Source organism: Lethenteron reissneri, chromosome 25, assembly GCF_015708825.2.
Source record: "Lethenteron reissneri isolate LAM-NWPU_2019-01 chromosome 25, ASM1570882v1, whole genome shotgun sequence".
NCBI classification, from domain to species: domain Eukaryota; kingdom Metazoa; phylum Chordata; class Hyperoartia; order Petromyzontiformes; family Petromyzontidae; genus Lethenteron; species Lethenteron reissneri.
Window position 1 is genome coordinate 9346904 of NC_083803.1, and position 27661 is coordinate 9374564.

General features: G+C 47.9%; 1 protein-coding gene across 4 annotated transcripts in view; it reads right to left on the bottom strand.

Annotated features, from left to right (window-relative positions):
* LOC133347166 (uncharacterized) overlaps positions 1–27661 on the bottom strand; it is a 77628-nt gene that overhangs the window by 31112 nt on the left and 18855 nt on the right. The window contains exons 1-3 of one of the 4 annotated variants that reach the window (XM_061559205.1): positions 20967–21312; positions 4479–4796; positions 883–2829 (exon numbers count right to left, since the gene is read on the bottom strand). In XM_061559205.1, coding sequence (XP_061415189.1) covers positions 883–2829; positions 4479–4562 — 2031 coding nt within the window. In that variant the 5' untranslated portion in view covers positions 4563–4796; positions 20967–21312. Of the gene's footprint in view, positions 1–882; positions 2830–4478; positions 4797–11205; positions 11325–20966; positions 21313–27661 lie in introns of those variants that run through there. The other 3 variants (XM_061559204.1, XM_061559206.1, XM_061559203.1) reach the window with 3 other exon arrangements.

Consider the following 27661-nt stretch of genomic DNA (forward strand, 5'->3'; position numbering starts at 1 on the left):
AATATAACCTCCCTTGCTTTATTTGTTGCACAAACATCAAATTACTTGGTTGGCGACGCCGTAAATAACAATTAACTAAAGCGCAGCGTATTCGTCAATGACGCCTCAGGCGAGGACCACGCTACGTGGACATGCCTCTGAAGGAGGGCCGCAGTGAGAGGCCTCACCTGTTGCACACCTTTCTTTTCATGGCCATCTCTGAAAAAGAACTTCATAGCTCATCGGATTTCTCCACGATAAATAAAGACCCTGATTTTGAAGGCCGTGTCGAGTTGTTTTGTTATTATTTGATGTTTAAGCGAACTGCAACATTAAGTGCACGTATTGGTTGTTTTTTATATTTAAAAAATGTTATTGTTGCTTTCTGTGTAGTTGCCGTCATGAAAACTGTCTGTTTGGGCATGTGCTGAAGTGGCTTCATTTCCGCCCGGGACTTGTGCGTGCTTGCTTGAGCACAACATACACAAAGCGTGCCTCTGGGAGTAGTCACATTCTCAAACACTGCGTAACGGTTAAGTTTTGCGATGTTAAGTCAAGATACACAATGAAAACTGCCTTCGTGATGGTCACATATTATAATTGTCATTGGTCCAAGGAAGGAATAGAGGTCATAAAAACGTCAGTGATCTAAAAGTCCTCTTACGAAGAAAAACTGAGCAGTAATATCTAAAAAGCAACACAATTTATGGCACACTTCTACTGCAACGTAGTTAAATAAAACTCTCGTAATAAAACCGGTAGTTATTTAAAACTAATAGCTACCTGTCAAAACGATCTGTAGGACACCACAAACACCTACTACAGTGTAAGACAAAGCACAAAATGTCACCGCAAACTGCCGCATGCGGCATTTACAAAGGGGAGCAAAAAGAAAACAGCCACCTCAATCTTCTCTTCCATCTGCCTGCCGTCTCCTCGACACTTGAGGCACCTGTGCAGCTCCTGCCTCAGCGAGGGGATGCTGCAGCACGCGGCATCGTCCAGGCCGCTCTCCGCCACCCAGCGGGGCCCGCACGCCGTGTCCTCCTCCCCCTCCGCGGGGCCCGGCGAGTCCGAAAAGTCCGACTCGAAAAGGAACGACTCGTCGGATGTGGCCGAGCCAAAGGTCTTGTCGAGGGAGCGGCCACCGCCGCCGCCCTTCCCCTCGTCCGCCCTCGCGTCGTCCATCTCCCACCAGCCGGTTTCAGCCTGCCACCCGTCGGGCGAGCTCGCCCCGGAGTCGCGCGAGCCCGCGTCGGACAGGAAGGCGCCGCTGGAGCCGGGCGATCCCGCGGGGAACGCGGGTGACGAGGTGCCCCCGCCGCTCCTGCCGGAGGCCTTGCCCTCACTGCTGTCGCCATCCCAGGGCTCGCTCACGGGGCTGAAGGCGTGCGGGGACGCGACGCCGGAGGACGTGCCCGACAGCTCCCAGTCGCTGACGTCGCACACCCTGGCGCCCGTCGTGCCGCGGCGCAGCAGCGTGTCCAAGCCATCGAGCTTCAGCGAGAGGAAGCCGGGCTCCCGCAGCAGCAGCAGCGACGGCAAGGCCATGTACTCCTGGGACTCGCCGCTCGGGGAGACGTCGTCTCTGGCCGTCGCGGCCACGTTGTTCGAGCCGAAGTCGATGGGCAGAGGATCGATCGTAGGCGCGGCGTCGCTGCTGGCGAGGGCCAGGTAGGCGTCGTCCCTCCGGCTCCGAGCATCCGGTGCCTGTGCGGCGTTCCCGACGACGCAGTACTGAGACTCGGAGGCCGCCGGTGCCGACGAGCGTGGAGGGCTCTGCGGGTTGAAGTGCCGGCGGTTGCTCACTCTCTCCGCGCGCCCGTCGTCGCTGGGTCCGCGCCGAGATGGGCGTCCGCTCCTCCCGCGAGCGACATCCTCGTCGTCGTCATCGTCTGCCTTGGGGCGTGAGGAGGCCTGGAAATACTCGCAAGCTCGGCCCTGGGCAGCGGCGGAATCGTCCCTCGGACGCCGATTCGTGCCCGGGCGGGACGATCCTTCCGTCGCATTGACATACGCCGACCCGTCCGCGCGATTGTCCACTTCGCCAGCGTTTACGTTTCTCAGGTTCAAATGTATCTGCGTCGGGCGTCCAAGAAAAGCCACCGAGGAGGCAGCATTCAGCGCCGTGTTGAATGTGGTGATGCTGTCCCGAGTGTCGTTCCACTGCTTGTTGGTCATGCCCACGCTTCCTCCGCTCGGCGCTCTGCCCAAAGCAACGCTATAACCGATTTCCCCCGATGCTTCCACGCCAGCCCCCTGATACGTCGCATCGTGTGATCCGTCTTCATCTTCATCCAAGGAAATATCGCTTTCGCTGCGACTCTCGTCTCCGCCAACGGCACCCATGCTCGCATTTCCACACACATCCACGAATGATTGTTGGACACCGCTAACCGACCCAAAAAATGACATCTTAAGGTAGGAAGCATCAGCCGCATTCATCCCAGCACAGACGCTGCCCCGTGTATTTCTCGGCGGCAACGAATCAGAGTCGCTGTCCGAGTCCCTGACTTGCTCCGAACCCGCGCCGGCGTCTTTCGCCTCATCGAACAGAGAAGGGGTCGCCACATCAAGGGGACGCGACCGTCCCTCCGGGGCGGCGTCCGTCGGCCGCGTCGGGGTGGCGCTCCCGGCTCCGCCCGTGCCCGGCGGCAGCGCCAGCGACGGCGGGGAGGGCGGATCATCCTCCCGGGGGCTGTAGGCCGAGAGCTCGGAGGCCGTGATGCCGCAGTCCAGCGAGAAGTAGTCGGCCGGGCGGCGAATCAGCAGCTGCGTCTCGCTCTGCTCCTCCTCTTCCTCCTCCTCCTCTTCCTCCTCATCGTCGTCCATGACGATGCCCATGCAGTTCTGCGAAAGACAGACAGCAGGTTAAAACGAGGCGGTGCTGGGTCTGTATTTTTAAATTATCTCGCCGGGGGTTAGAGTGCTCAGCTCACAAATGGACTGCTGTGAGTTCAAATCCCAGTTGGGCAGGGGGGTTGGGGGGATCAATATAGCATCGCACCCCTCCATAGTTGATAAAAGGACCACATTATGGGAAGACAAAAGTGACTGTCTCATGGATGGACAGACTGAACACTGCCGTAAGAATGTGAAATCTTCACTGCTCGCTCAGGGCTGCTAACAGGGATGATTTCCACCTCAGACTCTGATTGGGTCCTGGCACCAGTGGTGATTAGTTTATTGACTGTGGTGAGATGTAATTTACTCACTCAGGAAAGCCTCTCAAGACGCTTTAGTGAGGAGGGTTACACACTGAAAACACTTGGCCAATTCCATTCACGAGCACATGGCTTTTACAAGCCAGATTGGACTCCCGCTTGGGATTTGAGATTCTGACCTTGCTCTGCATACTGCGAGACAGGCACCCTGCTGCAAGTCACAACAGCCAGCCGCAAGCGCGAGAGTAAAACAACAACAAAAACAAGTTTACACAATGGCTCTTCATTCCTGCGTTGCGCCATCACTTAGCGCGCAGACAGCGCCAGACGCTCCAATTAGACTCATTTCTAAATGCAGCTGACAGACGCACAGCGCGCTGGGAGCAGAACTAAATACCGTCACGTCTCAATTATCGCGCGCCGCGATACGTTTTCAAAGCGGCCGGACAATCGGAGCCCTAACCGTTCCCCGTAAACTTTTCTTCCCCTGAATAGTCAAATGGCTCTTGAGCACTGTGAGAGACAGGTTTGGGGCTCCGGGCTTCTGAGAGGGCTCTCTTAGCACGACTCATAGGACACGGCCGGCATTAAGCGCTCGCTCGCTCCCTCCCTCCCTCGTAGACAATCACCTCACACCCACCCTGCCCCCGAACACATGTCGTATCAATGAAGGAGTTGCATTTGTGTCCGCTAGGGAGTCTAGTCAAACAGGGCCCATCTGTTAATGGCAGCTACCGAACGACTTGCCGCACTTGGGGCGTAGAGCCCTGACCTCGACTAAACTATTTTTATTTTACTAGGTAAGACCCAATGAGCAATACAACTTTTTTTTTCAGAAGCGAACTGGCCACAAATGATAGCTTAACGAAGTGGTGTATCACGTAGAAATGTATAGCAGAAAGGCTTGTCCCAGTATCCAAACCCATAGTGAAAATGGAATTTTTGTCCTCGTTTAAAATGTTCCGGCTTCATGCATGGCTCATGATACTGAAAAAGAGTAGGGCTACCTGAGTAGAAGTCGAGGTTAGCAGAGGAATAAGCGGGGACAATTCCAGTTGAGCCTCCCAGAAATATGGTAAACTTATGATGCAGCCTTCATGTAAAGGTTAGCACAATGGACTTGCAATCGAGAGGTTGCCGGTTTAATCTCCTGGGAAAGTTTTTACTATGGGTAAACCAGTCAATCGGCAGGTCGCGAGTGGTGGGATAAAATGTGGATACTCACACCTCTCTTATATGATCAGCCAGTACGGCTGAAGAGGTCAGACACCCTCTAGAGGGGCTTTGCACCTTTGACCTTCTCTTGATCGCTACGGCCAACGTCCCGGCACTCACCCGGTGCACTTCGTCCTCCTCCTCCTCCTCCCGCTGCTCCTCCTGCTCCTCCTGCTCCTGCTCGTGGGCACCGTCGCCACGCATGTCGGCAGCGGCCGTGACGGTGGGGACGTGCGCAGTGGTGGCGCGGAGCTGCAGGCCGCGCAGCACGCGCTCACGCAGCAGCAGCGTGGAGACGCGCAACCGGTGCCACAGTAGGTGCACGGCCTGGATGTCGAGCAGCACCTGCACGGAGACGGCGAGCAGCCGCAGCGGGAACTCGGCCTCCTGGAGCGCGTGGATCACCTCCACGTGCTCCCAGATCTCCTCGCAAATCTCCTGCAGAGAGAGAGAGAGGGAGAGAGATGATGCTACCGGCGTCGATTTCCCGTTACCGCACCGATAGCAAGCGTCGCCGTCTATTCAACTATTTTTTTCTTAAACTATTTTTGTTTGACCAGGTAAGGACCACTGAGCTATATAGCGCTGTTTCAGAAGCGGCCTGGACACAAATGTTAGCTCCGAGAAGTGGCTTCAAATGTGGACATTTATAGCAACCAAATACTGTAAACACGTTTCTAAATGTGGAGGGAAAAACCGGAGGACCCGGAGAAATATCCACACGACCATGGGGAGAACATGCAAACTTCAAATATGCAGGCGTTAGGGTCGGGAACGAATCCACGAGCTCCTGTATACCGGGCGAGGGAGTTAACATCTCGCCATTGCAGCGGTTATCACGATGACAAGACTGTTGGGACACCAGCACCATCGTTGTTGTCACCGTCATCGTCTGACGAATATCGAGATTGGCACGACTCACAATAATCATTTGCATCGTTGTGGAGAATATTTATATTTCAATAAGCAGACAATGTCTCCTTCACATAGCCGTCTCTCCACATAAAGAAGGCTGTTTGATCATCATAATCATAATCATCATTGTTGTCATCTTTGTAACGCTAATTATATCACCACCATCATCTGAAGACGTTCATAATCATCATAATCAGCATAACAATTGAATAATAATTGTTTTTTATAAAGCCACTCTCATTGTTTTGGCTGACTGGCCTTTTTCCTGTAATTAACACAAGTTCACTGAAGCAGAAAATGGACAAATAATTATCATATACTGAAGGCTATCATCGTCATTAACGGGTAAATATTTTTTTTTATTTGTTGAACGGTCACTGTCATCATCTGAAGATTGTCATCATTAAATAAGGGTGTTATTTAATCATCATCGTCATTAGCAGCAACATTTTGCAATGATTACCATCATCATAAGACTATCATACGTATCGTTGCACCTATTGTCATGGAATAAAAAAGGCGCACAGGCCTGAATTACTAATTATAGCGCTGTGCTTCGAGTGCTCATTTCACAAATGGATGGCTGTGAATTCAAATCCCACTTGGGCTATCAAATAAGCATATCATCCATCCAGCGATAATCAAATTAGAACCACTTCGTTTTAAGAAACAGCAGTTGTCTAATGGACACACTAGACCACTGCCATGGGAATGTGGAATTTCCATCACTGGCTCCGTTTGCTAACAGAGACGAGTTCGACCCCATACTCGCGTAAGTAGGGAAGTACTTTGACTTTTTTTGTTTGTTTACATTCTGAACAAAGAAACTACTCTCAAAATAGGGTTGATAACATCTATGCACCCAGACAAAACAAGGCAGACGTACAGGCACAACACACAGACGGATCATAGATGCACTATACCAGGCTCAACTCGGAAATGTCAATACAATTTTATCACAACCAGGCCAAGATTCGAATCTGTAAATTATACGAAAATGCCATGATAACCGAATAACTGTGTAAGGCTGGTAAACCAAACTTCTCAGACAAGGCACACAAATGTGTGAAAAAGCCACACAGCCTTTTGTGCATATGCAAAAAATCCCAACTGCAGTTTCTGGAGAAGTGCATAATGGTCCTCTTGTTTGAGATCTAAATTAATTAATTGGAGCAGATGTAACCATGACAGCAGCACTAGAATTTTGCCATCACTAAAACGCTGCTGTCAGTTGGTCACGTTTGCTCCCATTTATTTTTAAATCCTTTATATTAAGTTCACTTGCTTGCTTGCTTGCGCGCTTACGACCGTGCAAATCTTTCGCTCGTTTTTTAACCCACTTCCCGTGATCCAATCGAGCTGACATTTGACACACAGACTCGTTGTGCGTGACAATTAATTTTCGTGAAATTTTTTTCCAAATTTTTACACTTTTTAGGGAAAAAATAATTATATTTAATTACCAATTGCTTAATGGTGGCAGGCAATCATCTGACCCATAGGTGGCAGCCATCTCAAGCCAGAGGACGAAAGGACTCTAGCCACCACACATATAAAGGATTTATAGTGAAAAACTTAGTTTTTACGGGTTAATTTTTTTTATCTATTAATTTGCTGTGATGGTCATCTAAGACAAGAGGAACACAATGCATTTCTTCCGGAAAATGCTAATGGGGGTTTCTTTTTGCATACACTCGAGAAATAAAGCCGTGTTGCTTTTTAACACGTTTTTTTGCGTCTTGTTTAAAACTCGGGTGGCCACGGTGGAGAGACGTTAACTACCTCGCCTGGTAGACAGGAGTTTGTGGGTTCGAACCCGACCTTGACGCGTGTATGCGTGTTCTGTTTGCATGCTCTCCCCGTGGTTACACAACTTATTTTCCGGGTCCTCTAGTTTTTCCCTCCACATTTATAAATATGCTCTTCGCGTATTTGGCTGCTACAAACTTCCACATAAGCCACTTCGTTGAGCTGACAAAGAGCTATATAGCTCAGTGGGCCTTACCTGGTTCAATAAAAAAAAATGCGTCGTTGAGTTTAACTTGACGAAAGATCCGTTTCTGCTTGAGAAACTCCCAAACGGCAATGATTTCCTTATTACAACTACTCAGCAACACCGCAAGGCAAACACTCTTTGAGAGATATAAATACTGTACACATCACGCGTGGAGCTCAACCACCGGAGCGGGAACAAGAACAGAACGATGATGACGCACAAGCCCCTGCGATAAATTACACAGATAAACTTATTTTTTGTTGCGGGAAATTGAGAGCGCGACACGTGTCCGTTGTGTCCACGGCAATTTGTAAGTGATCGTGAAAGTTGCCTTTGCCTTCGCTAGTTCACGTGCAGAGTGTGGAGGACGCCCCTGGTGAAATGCTTGAAGGTGTGTGCAGAAATAATGGCCTTCGAAGACTTCGATTTCTTTTTTTAAGATGGCAATAAAACCTAAAAGCCCTCTCTATCGACTATGAGAAAGATGTTCCCGTAGGGTGGTAGCCGGTGCTTTTTTTAAACACTAATTAACACGTTGGAACATGCCACAGTGTTCAATACCATATTGTTGTTACATAGTACAGTCCAGTGCCATCACATTGTAACGCACAGTTCCATCATAAAAATACCATCACACGAGAATACCAAAACAAACAAAGACAAATATCCCCCATATAGTCTCAACAGGCTTTTGGGGCAAGTGCTGTTAGCGAGTAGCCCCTTGGAAGGCACACAAGGTGGTGGGGTAGCCAGCACCACTTCCCGCCGCATTTTTCTCCACTATTTGCGACATTTACGCACCAGACCAGGCACTAATTTGAGGCTGAGTCGACCTAGGGGAGACCCAGGACCCGGTCAGATAATCGTCGGTAAACAAACACGTAAACACAAGCAGAGCAGCATTACATGTGGGCACTGGGGAGGAGGGGTGACTTGCCAAAGAGGCAGCCGATAATGGACGTCTCTTGGCCAAACTCCTTTTAAAGAACCCATTAGGTATACAGCCATAAGCAGCAGGGATTTGTGGGTAATGCTGTAATGGATATAGATTTGTTTAGAAGTTATTACGCCACGCCTGAGCCGGTGTCTTTTCGGGTAATGATGCTTCGTGACAGATGGGGGACATTATATTTTGGTGTAATTTTGCCCACCCCTCCACGTGCGCTCAAAACAAATCTCAAAGAATTCCCCAGGATTAAACTGATAATTTCTCAAATCCACTCGACCTTAATCTTCGACTTTGCCAATCGTCTGTAATTATAAATCCGAGCATTTTAAATCACGGCCGTGCACGAATTATATCTCTATCGTAATCTTGACGAGCACGCAAACGCCTTGCCGAATTGTTCTCGCCACGGCATTGTCCGGAGCGGTGTTATTCTTGCTCGTAATCCAGCGAAGTGCGAAGCCGCCCTCGGACGCATTCATCGGCCTCTTGCTCGCCACCCTCCCCCGAAACAGCTCCCCCTCCGCTTTGTGAGGATGACAGCAGAGTCAGGCGTTTGTCCATTCAGGGCCCGCTTTGGTAGGCACACAAGGCAAGAGGAGGGGGGACGAGGCAGCGGTGGAGGGGGTGGAGTGGGGTAACGTGGCCAGCGTCGATCGTCCGTCAAGGAAATCCGACGCAAGTAGCAAGAGGGATTACGAGCGTGCGACGGGGGGGGGGGGGGTGCTGAGCCAATTCGGCGAGGGCACCGTTTGACAATGGCTCACTCTTGCGAACGCTGTCGTGGGATCTTTTGACGCCCACTGGCAGATTGGGGGACACACATGCAGATCGACTCTCCACCGCGTTTCGTGTCGCCGTCGGTTAGTTCGCAGTTCATTTTCCCTCCCGCCGCGTGTGACATTTATGCGAGCCCATAAACGGCGGATGCCCTCACAGCAGAATTTAAGGCCGAGTCTTTGTGGAAGCTATAAACTTAAGAATTATCAAAGGATGCCTTTTTGGGTCGGGTACAGTTTTAAAAGTTTAAGACACCCCTCCCTACCAACGCCCACATATCCCTAAATGTTAAAACACGTCATTTGTAAACGTTTTGGGCACCCTTTTTTCTTAATCGACAGCTGTTCACGTTGTTGGCGTTAGACAGTTACACGTAAAACAAACATAGAGGCTACATCGCAAGGCACAAACAGACGCCGTGTCTTTAAAGGTTCAGCAACTTGCCCAACGAACATGGAACGTTGGGGGGGGGAGCAAACGTTGGGGCTCAAATCGCGTAAATATCATTGCGTCGTTAAACCCATCACATATGGCTCTCGCCTGATGATGCTCGTTGTAATTTGCTGGCGAAACGTCGAACTCGAAGTGTAAATGTCGCGGGTTCCCTCTCCGGTGTGCTGCACTAGTAACCAATCGGCATGTTTTGTTTACGTGACAAGCCTTACTAATTGGCCACGTCAGGTGGTGGCGGGTTGAACGACACATTTATTGATCACGCCATCGAACCCAACAAAAACCTCCACTACAAACACTATTGGTCGCGCAAGCTCACGAGTTATAAACTATCGGGCTCGAAGCTGGTCCGTAAATTCCAACTACAGCAACCGCGAAACTTGCCAACACAAGCCCGCCCCAAGCATCGGCCCCTTTTGTGTGGCTTCTGCCAGCGACTGCGTGTTTGGGTGCCGCAAGCGGCGGTGGCACTCCGGCAAGTCGAAGCGCGGAGTTCAGCGGGGAGCACGTGGCTCATCTTGCTTCGGGCGCAAGTCGCCTCCTCCACCACCATCACCACCACAGCGTTCCACAGCTAAACCCCAAACCGAGGGAGCAACTTCCATCGTGAGAGAGCGAGAGAGACAGACAGAGGGCGAGCACGGTGGGCAGACACCACTGCGCTTCGGGACAGCCCAGCCGGAGCAAGTCGAGAGAGGACGCGTTCGGGGATCTGCTGCGGTGCGGCTGGGCGGTGATCACGTGCCACACCGGCTGGGCTGCCCCCTAATGCCACTCGCCACCAAATGAGCAAAGCGAGTTAAACAAACAAACGAAAAAGCCGGAATGCGAATTACTATATCAGACACGCGCGGGCACTGTACGCAAATGCAGTCGACACAAGAATGAGCTTGTAAGAGCAAAAATATGCAACGCGTGCAGGCATAATGATGCTGTCACCTTGCCACGTGTAATAAGGCTGATGGGTTAAAGGTTTTTTGACGGGTTCTCCAGACTATTAGTCGGCAGAATTGTGGAATCTCCAAACTGTTATCTATTTTTTCACATTTCCTAAAGCACATCAAGACCACAAACATGGCACAGTTCCAACCCCCAGTGGTACGCGCAATGATGCCTCGGCCTTTGAAATGAGACAATTTAAAACTAAAGATAATCTTTTGCCGTCCCACCGTCAATCAGCTACTAACCACAAAATTAATGTGAATCACCAGCACTCGAATGACATCAACGCATAATGACTCATTCACCGGGTGTACATTTTATCAGCAGAAGTGACACACTGCAAACGTTTGGCCAAAACTTGTACAAAATATACACAACACATTGTTACTCTTAGCTTTTTTCGGTAAAGTCACGTAGGTAAAAATACAATTATTTCTATTATTTTTATTATTTATTTTTATTTTTACCTACGTGACTTTACCGAAAAAAAAACAAGAGTATGAATCCTTGCAGTCACGAAAGCTTCAAATCTAGAACAACACATTCTCATGAATGAACGTTGCCGCGGTGGAGTATTGAAAGGCTACAAAGTCACCCAGCCACACACCCATCTCACGCGGCATTGTCCAACCCATTGCAATGACCCAGCTGGCAAGCAGCGAGCAAGAGAGCACTCACCACAGCAGCGTGAAAACAACACCCACACCACCATCACCAACTCAGAAGGAAACAACGCTTCATTCCTTTGTTCGGAGACGCTTACACACACACACATACACGCGCGCGTACTCACGTACACACACACACATACTCACCACACTCGTGTTGGCTACAAACTCGAGGCTTGGACTCACCCGCCTCCCAACTCACACGCGGCGCTTAGGAGACCGAGTCAGCGCACACTGACAGGCAAGTCGAACACACATGGGAAAACATAGCATACACCAATCATACGCGTACTCTCCGCCCACCGCAGTGAGCTCACAAGCCACCAGGCACTGAGATTGGATGGAGAGCCCGGCGCCGCATATGGGGAGTATTCTATTGAATGGGCGGAGCGGTCCCAGGGAGAAGGAGACAGGGAGGGGGGGTTGAATGTATAGGTACGTACTCTTCGGTTTTTTCGGTAAAGTCACGTAGGTAAAAATAAATAATAAAAATAAACAATAAAATTAATAGAGATCTCCTTGGTTCTTTCGGTAAAGTCACGTAGAAGGGAAATAATAAAATAATAAAAATAAAACACAATTCTCACGGCGTTTCGGCCACAACGCAAGCAGCCGTCCTCAGGTGAAGAACAGGTCTGTCTTTCCGACAGACCTGTTCTTCACCTGAGGACATACCTGTTCTTCACCTGAGGACGGCTGCCGAAACGTCGTGAGAATTGTATTTTATTATGTTTTATTTTTATTATTTTATTATTTCCCTTCTACGTGACTTTACCGAAAGAAGATGAATCCCTGCAGTCACGAAAGCTTTAAATCGAGAAATAATAGAGAAAATAATATACATAAAATAATTCATAAAATAATTATTTTATGTCTATTATTATCTCTATTATTTTTATTATTTATTTTTACCTACTTGACTTTACCGTAAAAACCTAAGAGTATGAATCCTTGCAGTCACGAAAGCTTCAAATATAGAATGTATAGGTACGCTCGGCACGTATGAAACGGCTGTGCAAACAATGGCCCAGTCCATTCAATGCGGATTCAAAGGAATACATTATATCATTTTTGGGTTTTTTCAATTAGCTTACCAGACGTTCCAGAGAAATATAATTTACATAGCAATAAAAACAAACCATTCTGGCCATTGGACATTCAAGAGAGCAATCAATGAACAGTTTTTCACACTCGCAAGTTAGTCCCGCCAATAAATATAGCCCTCTGGCAACTCACCAGCTCACCAGCAAACGAGGTCTGAAGTGACGTTGTAGCTGGATATGTTGATATAAATACAGATGTTTTTTTATATTTTAAAAACGTATTTCCCCCCAAATATGTTTCATTTGTGCTCTCGAATTCCTGTGCATCACCCCGGTGTCAGAGATCGGCCTTGGAAGATGACATCGCAGACGTACGGCTGAAGTGACTTTGATCGGTCTCTTTATTATCCACACTCGGGGGCACGCCCTTTAATACCAAGCAACATTTCTCAGCTGGCTACACTTGAGAACCCGGTTTAATCACGGCGGCTTAATCAACCATTTCAAACCCAACATATCAGCTGTCGCCGTCCTCATCGTCACCGTCAGTCTTTTAACCACGAGGGGCATGGGGGTGGGCACCCATGATGCTTTGGCAACTCCACCTCTTGTGACCTTTTGCAATCTGCACAACGTCTGCCGCTGATCTGCCTGTCCGTGTCGCTACGTTCCTCGTCATCCGGCCGACCTGCCTTCCTCGTCTCTTCTACTTTAAGGGGCGCCACAGTGACGAGATGTTAACTGCCCTGTCTGGTACACGGGAGATGGTGGGTTCGATCCCAACCCTGACGGCTGTATACTTGAAGTTTGCATGTTCTCTCTCTCTCCGTGGTTGTGTGGCTTTTTTTCTCTGGGTCCTCCGGTTTTTACCCTCCACATTTAGAATCAACATCACGCGTTTAGGGTATATGGCTGCGCGATACATTTTCACATAAGCCACTTTGTTAAACTACCATTTGTGGCCAGGTCGCTTGTTAAAAAGAGCTACATAGCTCAGTCGACCTTATCTGGTAAAATACAAAAATAGTTTCAGTCATATTTATTTACTGAGCCCTGCAGGATGATGCGGGGAATTCTCACTGCTCTTTGAGTGTCACGGCCAAACCATTACAGCTTCTTCCTATTTCAATCACTCGGCTGTTCTGGTTCAGTACTTTTATTATGCTTAATTATGCCTGTTTAAGCAACAAAGCCTCAGTCTCAATGCTCTTTTTCCGCAGGACGGTCCTTTCAGGTTTTCTCAGTAGGAGGCGATGTTGCTGCCGATGCATGGAAATCCCAATTTAGTAAATTTTCAGCTACATGTTCAGCATTGAGATGGTTCGCCCATACCAGTTACTTATATGAGTTTTTCATGTTTAGCTTACAGGGAATTATTCCTGACCCTTGAACCATCCGTTCACCTATGTGCGAGTTTATTTTATCATAACATGTGACATACTACTCTTTGGTTCTTTCGGTAAAGTCACGTAGGTGAATAAAAAAAATAACATCACGTTTCGATTGCAACACAAGTAATCATCATCAGGTGTGACAACTACAGCAAGATTTTTTCTTTACTGTGACTTAATTTATTTATTTCTCTTTTTTCACCTACGTGACTTTACCGAAAGAACCAAAGAGTATGGATCCTTGCAGTCACGAAAACTTCAAATCTAGAATGTGAAATACTGTATTGACCTTTCTCAATTCAAGACGCGTATTGACGCGTATCTATCACGCCTTCAATACTGCGTTTGTTTCTGGCCCGCTTGACATAGTTGGTCTCTGGGTCCTGTTCTCATGAACTCAACAACCATGATCTAAAAGTTAAACACTACATTACCTTTCCAATAGTTTGCGTTGAAGCCAGACCACATAAAAAAATTAAGGTGTCCTAAAACAGGGTTGATTTAGAAGAGACTGGAGAATTCATGACGCCACAGCCCAGCAAACAGCGTGCCCACCACCCCTCTTTGTATCTCCCTGTTGAATGAAGCCAGGAAACAGCACCACTCACTGCAATAATTCGTCTGTTTTTTTTTCCCTTCCGCCTGGCGGAGCCGAGCAAGTCGGAGCAACACAATTATTGGGTAATACAGGGCCCGTGCGGTAGACGTGCCCAGGCACGTACACACACACACAGGCTCACACACAAGGGCCACCACACACACACACAGAGACACTCGATCCAGATCGCTCTGTTGACATGACTCACGGGAAGTCATGGCGATGCTTCCAATCTGCTCAGCGTCGTAGAAGGAATTAAGTGCAGCAGTTGGTATCTGCACTTCATTACACCTTATGCAATCCAGGACAAATGTGTGCAGTGCTCAATTTACTACTGCGTGAGTTTTTATCAGTTGTGACCGGTATACAAATTTGCGATGCAATTTTTGGGTCGTGCTGCGTGCTGTTTGCGCGCTACGTCCGACGTTTCGCTCTATACACTGCGAGCTGCTTCAGGAACTGTCACAGCTGATAACCAATGACTCAATGTCCTTCCTGTGCCTTGTTAATTAAAACTAAACGAGATTGCACAGGGCGGAAACTGAGTCGTTTACACAATGCGTGGGGAGGCCCTCATCCAGCAGTGGAATTGGCAAAAGGCTGTCCAGGGGTACGTGTACATTGCATGCTCAGAGTCAAGCCAAAATCACCGCCATGAAGCACTTACGAACAGTGATGTAAGGCGGTACAGATAAGCAGTGTCTACAGCTGTGGTGTTGACTTGCCGCGTGTGCATGCTGCGGCAAGTCAGCGAGTGGCGCTGTCAAGGGTCGTGCTTTGACGAGTTCGGTTTTCCTCTTACGCGCCCCCACCGCCCACACCAACCTCTGCCACCCGGAGCCTCCCCCCTCCAATAGGTTTGCACTCCGCCTCCCTCGCCCCCCTCTCTCAACCTCTCCACCTCCCGATTGCCCCCCCCCCCGCACCAACCCCCATATCCCTTTCCGCCTCATTCCTCTCAAACCCCTCCAGCCTCCTGCACCCTTCGCCCCCGTATCTTGCCCTCCACAGAGCTCCACTCACCCACTCAAAACATACGCGCCACGGGGCCCGCTAGCATGAGCCTCCCAAACAGCAGTGAACAAAACGCCGCTTGTCCGTGCGGAGGGAGCCAGGCTGCCGAGCCCGACCAATGCGACAAGGCAAGGGCAGCTCAGTGGCGGACATCTCTGTGCCCTGTGAGGTCAAACAACAAAAAAGTTAACGGTGCAGCCCTGGAAATGTATTGGTCATGGGGGCCATCCATTTAGTACGTACGCATGGAGGGGGGAGGTTAACCCAAATGTGTACGCATTCGTATGCGGGGTATATTGACAATGTACGTACGCATAGGAAACGGGGGGGGGGGGGTGAAGCCTCGATAATAATTTGTACCCACACTTTGCCCCAAGGCCGAAGCCATGGAGTCAACATTGGGGGGACCAAATCTTCCAGGGGGTCTGCCCCCCCCCCCCCCCCCCCCCCAGAAAAAAAAAATCTATATTTGAAAACTCATTTCCTGCCTAAAATATTTAGAAATTCACTAAAACATGGGATGGACTTTTTTTTTTACAATAATGTCTAATAGTATATTGTATTACATTGCTCTGTTTTTCCTTTTTTACATTTTCTTGTTTCATTGTATGTAATGGCAGAGATTACGGATTCATAAAGTACGACCATAACCACAATCATATAAACTGAAATCTATGCATTGTTATATGAAGATAAGTCCAGATATTGTGGCCACGGTTTAGCAAATTGTTGTTTTTATTCACATAGCATCGCAATTATTATTTTAAATATTTGTATAGCAATATATTTGGGAGGGATATTTTGAGCACATTTGATTATTCGGGGGATGTGTCCCCCCCCCCCAATAAATATAATAATTACGGCCTTGCTTTACCCCACCGCACACAACCTGTACCACTGGGCGGACAAGGCGGGCGGTATTTAGAAAACTTGCACCATCGTTTCATCCCTACGAAAAATCGAACCGGCGACCTCTGGATGGTTAAGTCCAGTGTGCAAACCACAGTGCACCACGGTTGCATCTCCACTGTACGTGGTAGAGACCTATAAATACACAGGCTAGTTGCAGCTCCAGTCAGTGGCAGCTCCAGAGACATTTTTTCTTTTTAAATGTATCACGGAAAGTGGTCGCGGTCCCATGACTCGTTTTGAGTGGCGCTACGGCCCGTCATGGATCGTGCTAATTCTGTTGCGTTAAGAGTGGCCAGTGGAGGTGATTTAGGACAGCTTGTACAATAGGGGCATGCACAATCACTCTCTTGGCCGTACGTAGTTTGTGGGATTAAAAAAAAATCACTGCATTTCTTATCGATGCGGTTTATCTTAGGAATGTTACTGTTAACCAAACGTGAGAAGAAAAAAAATGCAGCCTATCAGACCACCTGCTGTACAGCAGAGAAAGTCTCACCTGCAGATGCTGCAAAAGCCACGATGCAGGAACACGTGCGCAGCGTTACATTCAGAAAGCACCGCTCTTTCATTTAGCAATTATTTATTACTTTACAACCTTTCAGGCAACGGGTAAAAAGTAACTCCACATTTACTTGTCCGACCGGTTCAAGTGGAATGGACTGCATTCCTCACTGAGATCCGTCCAATGGTTAAACGGAAGTTAAAACCCAGTTTTGCATAGGAGTGATGCGGCCGTCCTTGCTTTTCAATCAATTCGGTCACAAGTCATAGGTAAACGCGGAGTTAAAATGTGTTCTGTCAAAACGAATTCCTCTCCCAAGTAGCTGACATCATTATCAACACAGAGTGATACTGCCACCTTCGAGATTCATGGTTTGATAAGACGCTGCAAACATCCAATGTCACTTGATGTTGCACGTGGCCTTGCTGTTGTAAAAGGTAAGAAGTCTTCCCAATTGTTCATAACTGTTAAGAATGTATGTATTTTTTTTTACTACAGTAAGTACTTTTATGCATTGACGTTAATCCAGTTTTTAACACATATAATGGTTCCTTATATGTTTACCAAACTGTGCTTGAAAACACAAAACAGTTAACACTTTAAAAATATAATTCCCGTTTTATGCTCCAAATTTAATCCACATCTCATGGTGCATAGTGAATGATCATACATTTCATATGAATAATCTGAACAGATCAAAAAGGAGTTATGTTTACACCCAGTGATTCTTAGCACCCCCTACTCCTTCACCATCACAAGCAAAAGTGGCTTGGGGAAGGCCCTCCTTCAGTAGTGGATTGACGATGGCTGACGATGAGGAATGTGAAGGAGAAAAATATAAAACAATAAAACGAAAGTAAAACCTTCTACAATAGAATATGAATCATTAGGTGGCTATGCATGCCTGTAATCCAGCACTGTGGAAGCAAGGGTTGGTGGATGACATCAATAATGCGAAACTCTCTTCCCATGGCTGCCAAGGTGCCATACCCTGGCTCGCCATGAGGAGATACAGAAAATGGGAACTCCATCTGTTCCATCTGTGTGGGGTCGAGTTTCTCCCTCGTATGCGTGCGTGTTCTCTGGGTGTTCCAGTTTGGAGTTGGAAAAATATCCTCATTTAGGGCCACAGAGCTTGGGCGATTGTTGGCGCTGGTTCTATTTGCCTTTCCAGCTCATTTGATTTCCCGCGCCTCTGTATGTATGTTGAACCTCTTTCGTACCGTACGTAGCCAACCAGTGCTAATCGGAGGTGCGGGGGATGGACAACAAACTAAACACAAAAAGGCAGTTTTAAAGAAATGAGTTTTCAATATAGATTTAAAAGTGCATAGCTTCAGTGGTTTTCTAATATTGGAGCTAAAAACGTTCCAGACGGCCACAGAAGCACATCTGAAAGTGCATGATGCGGTGACCGTCTTTGTTCAATGACTCGCCAAAAGCCGCTGCGAGGATGACCGGAGTTTGGTGATGGTTTAATCCACATCTCATGGTGCATATGGAAATATTATAAATACAAATTTTAAAAAATCTAAATATTAATGTGAACAGATCACAATATTTTGGATCTACGCAATGTGCACGTTACGAACTTGTAACCTTAACTTTTAAAGCAGGTCATAGGAGCTCCTTTGCCAGTACCAAAATATGAGAATTGGTTTTCCCCCTTTTTAATGCAGACATGATTCCTTGTAAAAGGTTTCAGTTTGGTGTTTTAACATCTCAACACCTGTTTGCTGCCAGAAAAAAGGGGAAACCCTATTCTCATTTGAAAGCAGGTGTAAAGAACAATTGTCTCAAATCATGCATAAGATTCGTCTTGAAGAAAGCAACAGACTCTTTAATGTGCAAATGCCACGGGGTCCCCAAATGTCGCGCAGCACATGCAAACGCGCGATTACTCCACCTTTCAAGAAAGGTTACATTTAATAATTCTTTATATCGTGCATGGTAACACGTGTGTGTCAGACATCATGCAAATGTTAAAAAGTACTCTCAGTTCTTTACAGGAAACTATGCACATACTTTGAATGCAGGTGGAGCCACCTCTCTCTATAATTGGACATGCGCTGCAACACTTAACGCTTAAGCAATGGCCCCGCTCGTTCAACTATAATTCTTACTCTTTCCACTCCGCTCTTGAGAATAACAACAATTTAGACAAGGGGCATGCACTGTAGTCTACATTTAGCCCGTCTGAACGCTAAGTCTGTTGCATCAGCAGCACCAGGAGCCTGCCCAACCACTCACTGCCCGGTGTCTCTCTCCACCACGGGCAGCTGCTCAGAGGGCGCTCTAAAACAATGCTTAAATGCCCTGCGTCTGATGCCGCTAATTATAGGCAAGAGCACATACAGACTCGTGCACACAAAAGGACAAACACACACACACGACAACTACCGCACCTCCCTGTGCACTGGCCATAAGATAGCCCCTTATTGTTTTGCTTTTGTTTTATGGGAAATCGCAGCTCTTGTTGATAGAAAGGCTCTAACGGTGGCGTATTCACGGAATGTTAAACAAGGAGGTGGGTGGGAGGCACGAGGAGGGTTGACGGCTTAATACTGGTAGGAACCTCCTGGTTACACCAGCCCACAGGGGATTATTGTGTCCGTCCGTCCGTCGTGCAGAGAGGGGCTGGGTGGGCTGGGTGTTGAGGGTGGGGCTGGGTGGGGAGGGTGGGGAGGGGCTGGGTGGGGAGGGTGAGGAGAGGAGGGTGGGGAGGGGCTGGGTGGGGAGGGTGGGGAGGGGAAGGTGGGGAGGGGCTGGGTGGGGGAGGGGCTGGGTGGGGAGGGTGGGGAGGGGGGGGTGAGGAGAGGCTGGGTGGGGAGGGGCTGGGTGGGGAGGGGAGGATGGGGAGGGGCTGGGTAGGGAGGGTGGTGCTGGGTTGGGGGTGGGAGGGGTGGGGCTGGGTGGGGAGGGGCTGGTCACCCCGTGGTGCCCTTATAAAACTCAACGTTTAACCTACTCACGCCGGCTTGTGCCCGCCCTCACAGTCGGGCATATTTGCGGAATACACCACGCCGCCGTTGACCCTGGCCATTGACCGAGCAACCCAACGTTCCTACCAGCTCCCTCCGCAGGAGGAATGTGTTTTAATGTTGGATGAGCAGCCTTCGTTAATTCCAGACGCTGAACTCGCTCTGAGAAGTGTGAAGCTATTTGGAGCGTAGGACGTGGTTTCACAAGGCCTGAACAAGTGAAGAAAACACGAGTACATGTGTTGCTGGCCTCTCTCCCCACCCCCAGTACCCTCCCCTGCCAAAAGAAACTCCCCATCCACCCCCAGCATGTGTCTACCCCCCTTCCCAGAAGCCAGCCCTCTGCAGTCTCCTTTTTTTTACGATCAGTGGAAACAAGAAGATGCTCGGTGTAGTCGGCATTTTGCTTCGTTCATCTGCAGTCTCCTCCGCTTCCTGCACGCTCCCCTTCCCGAGGTAATGAATGTACAGGAATTGGGGGGGGGGGGGGGGGTCCAGATGTATTGTGACCCACATATAATTCTCTAAAACTTCATATATATTTTTAAGTGATGTTTGTTTAAAACTAAAATGAATATGCAAAGGAGAAAAACAAATGTTAGCGGTCAATGAATTGGGGCCGGGGGTGGGGGTAGCAAGACATCTGGGCCACGCCTATACAGCACCCAGTCCCGGATCGGGCCAGATATGCGCACAACAATCCAGCCACTGTGGCGAATCGAAGCAGGAATGATCTCACCAAACAAGCCAAACGCATGACGCCTCCTATCCCCAACCCATCCCAATCCACTCTCCACCATCCCCGGGTGACTCTTTCCCACATCGTGGCCACGACGCGAACCAGCAGCCCCCTCTCTTGCGCGGCCACGCCACTGCCAATGTCCACGCGGCTCAGGCTCATAACGTCCCGTTGACAAATCATCAGCCTACGTTTGAAAAATGCTACTTTTGAAAAAAATGCCGTGCTTTGACCGGTCTTACATCAGCATTGTATTAAAATTGTAACCGCGAACCTTATCGTCATCGTCGTCGTCATCATCACCTTGATCGTCTTTGATATTTATGGAACGGTGATTGTGAGTGTATGAAGGTCGTGATGAATTGAGCGTCAGCTACATTTGAAAAACGCCTGCTAAGCTGTAATAAATAGCTCTTACAGAGATCTTAATAATACTCAACAACCTCATCATCAATATAACAGTAACATCGCATATACAGTATACTAAATCAACAGAGAAGACATTGCTTTAAAAATAGCAAAAATCCCTATACTGTATAATGTTTGTATTTATGTAAAAGCTAAGCCAGTACAAGTGTCATATATTACTGTATATACACATGCATCTCATTTCATTTTGTACCCACAAGCAGAAATGCTACGTGGCCGTCTTTCCATCTAAAGAGTAGCATTAAATATTCAGCAGCGACCATCGAACGCGAAGCGCACCACAGCAAAGAGTTTGGTACCTTGACAAGGAGGCGAGTTGAGTCGCTTCTCTGCTCGAAGCCCCCAAAAAGGGGAAATTTTTTTTTATTCTGACAAAGTCACCGTTTGCAACGACTCTCTCCCTCGACTATCACAGACGCCTTTCGCAAATAAACCCGCAAGAAAATTTTTTCAAAAAAGAAATGGTGGTTCGCATCCCGCGCACATCATGGGAAGATTTCAAAAACAGCCGCTCGCTAACGCCGGGGGGGGGCTGGGGTGGTGGTGAGTCTTGGCAGGCAGCAGATTGGACGGGCGATGGCCGGACGCTGGCCAAGGGGCCGGCGCGCCGGCATCTGATGTCACGCGGCGCTTTCAGCGCAGCCACCGCCGGGTGGGTTAAAGGGCGTCTACCGAGAGACCGTTACGTCCTCGGCAGCGTCTCCACCCCCGACCAACACCCACCGCCACCAGCGCACGTGCCCATCCCATCCCAGTCCCACCCACTCCGACAGGGAGGGAGGGAGAGCCGCTGGAATTGGCGAGTTTGCTGCCTGTCATGCACGCCTTACAGCAGGGGCGGGGAACCTTTTTTTTCTCTGCAAAGGACCATTTGGATGTTTATAACATCATTCGCGGGCCATAGAAAATTATCAACTTAAAAATGAGCCTGTTAAATTTGGTCAAACATTTAATTAACTCGAGATTTGAAGTTTTCGTGACTGCAAGGATTCATACTCTTTTGGGTTTTTTCGGTCAAGTCACGTAGGTAGCTCTCTTTACTTGATGCGGTGATTTTGGCTGTAACGGTTCCACCTGAAGACGGAAGCTTGCGTTGCCTCCGAAACGTCGTGATTTAATTTTGTTGTTTTTCATTTATTTATTTTTTACCTACGTTACTTTACCGAAAAAACCAAATAGTATTTAATTAACTCACCCCTAATGTGATGGCTGGAACTGCTTCTCTTTGGTGGGGCGTGTGATGTTAGCTGGTATTGATGATGTTGCTACTCGTGACTGCAGGGATTCATCTTCTTGGTTCTTTCGGTAAAGTCACGTAGAAGGGAAATAATAAAAATAAAACATAATAAAATAATTCTCACGACGTTTCGGCCATAACGCAAGCAGCCATCCTCAGGTGAAGAACAAGTCTGTCGGGAAGACAGCGTCTGAATGTCTTCCCGACAGACTTTTTCTTCACCTGAGGACGGCTGCTTGCGTTGTGGCCGGAACGTCGTGAGAATTATTTTATTATTTTTATTATTTACCTTCTACGTGACTTTACCGACAGAACCAAGAAGATGTTGCTACTCGCAACTGCTTTTCCAGGTTTGCTCCTAGCTTTATTGAATTTCAAGTCCCGCCTGCGGTTGCTTTGGCAGGGCCAGACCCAAATGATTTCGTGGGCCTCATACGGCCCACGGGCCGGACGTTCCCTACCCCTGCCGTACAGCGTTGGTGGCGTCCGTGATTTTGCCACTTTCAACGCAGCTGGTCCAATTACCGGATTTCGTTTTTGTTAGCGTGAGCAGTGGTGATGACATTCCATGGGGTGAGGTGGGGGCTCGCTGAACTGCATCCTAAATGGTTAAAGGCAGACAAGTGTCAGCAAATTGTCAATCCACTTTTGGATGAATGGCTCCCCCCTCCCCCTCCACATGTCGTGTCAATCATGGGGGTTGTTTGACCGATACTTCACTACGATGGTCGATTCGGGTTGATAAGGTGGGAGGGAACCAAAAAACGATACCATTCGCCGCCGCCGTGAGCCAATCAAACTCAGGATGCCGGGTTCATTGCAGTGTGCTATTAGGGGCCGTCCATAAATGACGTCACGCGATTTTGTACGATTTTTGACCCCCCCCCCCCTCGTCACACGACGTCACAAAAAGTCAGACCCCCCCCCCCTCAAATATGACGTCACAAAGCTCTGCCCCCCCAAAAAAAACATGCTTCAAATCGCTTTAAATTATTGTCATTGTAGTGCGTATCTAATGTGACGCTGCACTCTGATGTTGTAGTAGAAAACATTTATTAAAAAGTCTATTTAATTAAGTAGAACGAGTTGTCTATATTTATTTAAAGTTGCGCATTTTGATGTGACGTCACATTTCTCAAACTCCCCCCCCCCCCTCGTCACACATCATCACAAATGTCTGAGCCCCCCTAGGTGCGTGACGTCATTTATGGACGGCCCCTAACTACTGTAACCACCGTTCCCCGAAATGGTCAAAGGAAGGCCCAAACGTATAGTTTTTGTGTTTTTATTTCATCCTGGGAATGTGACAGAAAATGATCAGGAACACAAGCCACGCCAAGCCTGAAATACATGTATATAACCACATAAGAATATGCCCTGCAACTCTGGGATAGGAAATTACAGTGAATGTTTATTCTGGGTAATTTAGCCGGAAAACGATGCCGTATTTATAGTCCAGTGCTCTACAAACAACAGTGAGGCCCACGAGAAGGAAGGGCACAAGCACACTCGGACAGTCTTGAGCACAGGGATTTTTTTAAAAAACCACGTCAAAGCAAGGCGATCTACATTTTTTATTTTACCATGCTAGATTGAGTTACCCACCCCAGATTAACAAAGTATGAGTGGCGTACAAGGCGGTGAACGCTCCTCATGCCACCCCCGCCCCGCCACCGTCCCTCTCACTGAAGAACCCCATGGTTACGATTAAGTGACTGACCATAACAGTGGCAAGGCTGCTTACACAATGAGGGCTCTATAGTCACAACAATCCTGTGCTCACGGCGAGAGGACTGAATTTATCTGTGGGCTGGATCCCGTGGGGTGGGAGTGGGTGGAGATGGGGGGGGGTAGCTATTGTTCTTCTCTCCGGGATAATTTGGAGTCTTAGGAAATGCCAGAGCTGTGAGTGAGCGCAGCATTGCAGATGGTTGCGTTTCGGCTGCTCGCGGCAAGCGGCTGCCACAAGTAAACAAAACTTCCCACGCCCTCGTGCAATGTGTGGGACCAATCCCCATGAGAATTGTTGAAGCCTTGCATCAGAATTTTGCGGGGTGGCGCTACAATCGTTCTCACCGAGTTGTCTCCGCATTGTGCTGTCAAGAGCAGCTCCGCCGAATTTGGCTCAAGTATCTGCTGCTACTGCTTTGTGCAAATCCGTGGCGTGTGTTTGAATGGGGGGGGGGGGGGAACATTGCATGCGATTTTTTTTTAATGGGAACTGTATTATAATTAATCTGAAAACGCTCCGTTGTCAGTAGATTTTTGAAAATATGCGTTAATGTATTTGGGATGGGGCGGTGACACAGCAGTTAGCACGCTGCCCTATGAACCCACAGACCTGAGTTTGATTCCCGTTAGTGGCGAGCGATATTTGAAGCTGTCGTGGCTCCTCACAAACACGAGACTTTTTCCAAACTATATCCGTGCTATCCGAGTAAATCAACCAATCATCGGTCGAGTAATAGGACATCCCAGCTCTAAAGGAAACGCTTAGTAAACAGCAACACTATTTCTCATAAACTGTAGTGCAAGCATACACTAACTATAACAGGGTCGCACAGTATGCTTGCGATATACTACAGGACAGACATTTTCCTTGTTGACATTCTGTTCCTTGAATTTTTTTTTTGGTATACATATGGTAGTAATTACAAACAAGGTTGCAATTTTGTGCATGAAGTGTTTTATGTAAGAAGAAAATCCTGAAGATAAATTGATGAAAGGTCAGCATGTTTGATGTTTACGTTAGCATTTCACCAAGTTGGCGGGGAAAATAACTTGACACAATTTCAGATTTTATGGTAACGAACAGAATGGGGTGCCCTTGGTAATACATTGTGAATCAAATAGTTGCCAGATGCTGCCGACATGAAGCAAATACTAACCGCAAGGTGAAATTACGCAATTATAGCCCCACAATTTGCGTGGCCTTACCGAATTCTAAATATCAGCATTCCAGAAAACTTCCTGGCATTAACACAATGGCTCACAGGCCTTTATCGATCAAGTGCCAGATGAAGGCCTCTCTAAATTGTGTTATTCATTGGGCACTTTTGACCATACTTGACCATGCTTGTCAATGCGGGGATTGGTGAAGGATGGGCACAAGAATTCTGGCACAAAATCCCGTAGACGCCAAGCATTTAAACTCAGAGCTGTCACTTTTCACTGCGGCTTGAGAACCCATGCTTGGCAGAGGGGGTTTTTTAAAAGTGGGCAAGGGTTGTGGAGGGCAGTCCTTTACTACTCTACTTTCTTGACAAATGGGTCCCAGCTGATGCTATTATTCCTTTCATTGCCTTTACTAAGGGGCTCCCATCGCTCTGCCTCAGGCTCCCAGCCCCCCCCCCCACCTCTCCTCGATTTCAGGATAAAACTGTAAGTCCAGGAAGACAAAGTTCCATATTTTAAAAAATAACTATTTCTTCTACCCGATGCTAGCACTGCACAATCATTCACCAACAATTTCACATTTCTCTTCTCGGTTGCGTTCTTTTCAGGAGCAATTCAAAACCATAACATCTAAATCCACGTGACACCCCATAGCAGCAGCAGCAGCAAAAGAAGAAAACAACCCTGAACCGGCCACTTTGAAAGTCCTTCACTGCCTCCCACGCCACCCTGCTTTGCATAGGCCCTTTAACCCATTCTTGGCAGCAGCCCTGTTAAGCCGGCTACACGGCCAAGTGCGAGAGCCTGTGTAGCTGGGGGCTCCTTTGTTAAAATCGGTTGCTTGGTAGGAGCTTGAAAATTCCAGGGAACAGATGGCCCCTTTAGATGTCCTCATCTCCATACGGAGTGCGCTATTAACGCGCAGAGAACACGGCCCTACCAAAAAACGTTCACTCGGTGGTGAGCGCTGTAATACGTATGCGTGTCAACGCCACGGCTTCAATTGGCGAGTGTTGTGCGGAGCGAACGGAGAGATTTAATCAAGGCTGCAGTAATGCAATTTAGATATAATTCACTGAAAACGCAGCACAGCATAATGTTTTATATATGTGTATCGTGTTTATAGATGCATATGCGTGCACTTTATGTGTGCATGTCATGAATTGTTAATGAGTGCGGCAGGAAATTAAATACACAACACAGTATCACATTATATTTCAAGATAAAAACAGAGCACGAACCGAACACAAAGCATAACTGCCAAAGCGATTTCCTGCTCAAATGTCCATGAGATGTCACCAATGTTTTGCTAACAACCCTAAGCGAAATTTCGATTTAAAGCTTTCGTGACTGCAGGGATTCATCTTCTTGGTTATTTCGGTAAAGTCACGTAGAAGGGAAGTAATAAAATAATAAAAATAAAACATAATAAAAACCCTAAGCCAGTGGTGGAAAGTCCACATTCCTATGACGAGATGGGAGGTAAGTCTACCCAGAGGACAGCCACTGTTGACTTGCCACAATGTGGTAATCATTTGATCAACTCAGGAGGGATGAAGGGCAGAGTCGACCCCGCAGTACTGTGTTACAAAAAGCACATTCGGAGTGCTTGCTAATACAAAACACACACGTGGAGAGCACGTTCAGCTGCAGTGTTAAAAAGAGCATTATGCAGCAGCAGGACGCGAACGCATTGCACCAGCGGTGGGCAAAGTTCACATTTACAATGCTCCGAGGTCTCGCGGTGCGGTCTGTGTAAATCACCCTGTGAACCGTGCTTATTCCCAACAGGGTCGCACCGCACTGCCAGACTTTTTGCTCCATTCCCCTGATTAAACGAAGGCTCTTTGAACTCAAGTCGATTCTTCTGCTGTGTGACAGCGAGCCGATGTGTGCTCATCCATCCTTAACACAATGTGTACACACGGATACAGTCGCATGCATCACTGGATGTTGCTATGACCAAGGCGTAATTTCAGCCCGGGTCTATCCAGTTCAGCGACCCTGGAAAATATTTCCGCACCCAGCACACCACATCAAGTATGCATCTCACTATGGCTGCGGTTATTAAGTTATTTTGTGGCAAGCAAAGGTCTGCCCTCTGACTAAATTACCTGGAATGCGACCATCAGATCGTGAGAGTTAAGCAGAGGGGATTGAGTTTGGATAAAGTGCAAGTCTGAGCAGACGGCTGCAGAGCTACAGGGTGGGCAGCAGAGAGCGTTGCAGGAAGATCAATTGTCCTGTACTTCTATCCGACCACATCTATGCCCCCCCCCCCCCCCACCTTCACCAACCCACACTGACCAGTGTAGTGACGTAAGGTCAAATAACCTCCATGACCCACATTGTATGGACCGGTCCTCATCCAAGCATTACCAACAGGGCTGCATACGTACGCACATGCAAACATGTGCGCAAGGAGTCAATATAGGTTACAATTAATAGGTATAACAATGCATTAATTGATCGATTAACATCAATTCTTCAGCTCATAACACACGCACGGGCTTGTGTGCGTAAGATTTAATATTTTAAAGTTAATCCATAGACGTGGTATTTACTGTACAGTCATTTGTAAATTTGACCCCTCCAGGCAAGAGTGGCCAATACGTTCGCCACAATATAGGATACACAATCGATCCTTGCATCGAAACCGATCCCGAAAGACAACAATTTGTTGAATTTCCACGGGGCGAATCATTACACCTCTCAATTACACCAGGTGCAATGATAAGGTACAGCATATGAACGCACAATTATAGGGTATTTCTAACACATCATAAGCGTTCTAGCAGAAGAGCAATGTCTGCAGGTAAATGGAATGGTACCCACACTTGAAAGAGCTTGAGATGTGAACAT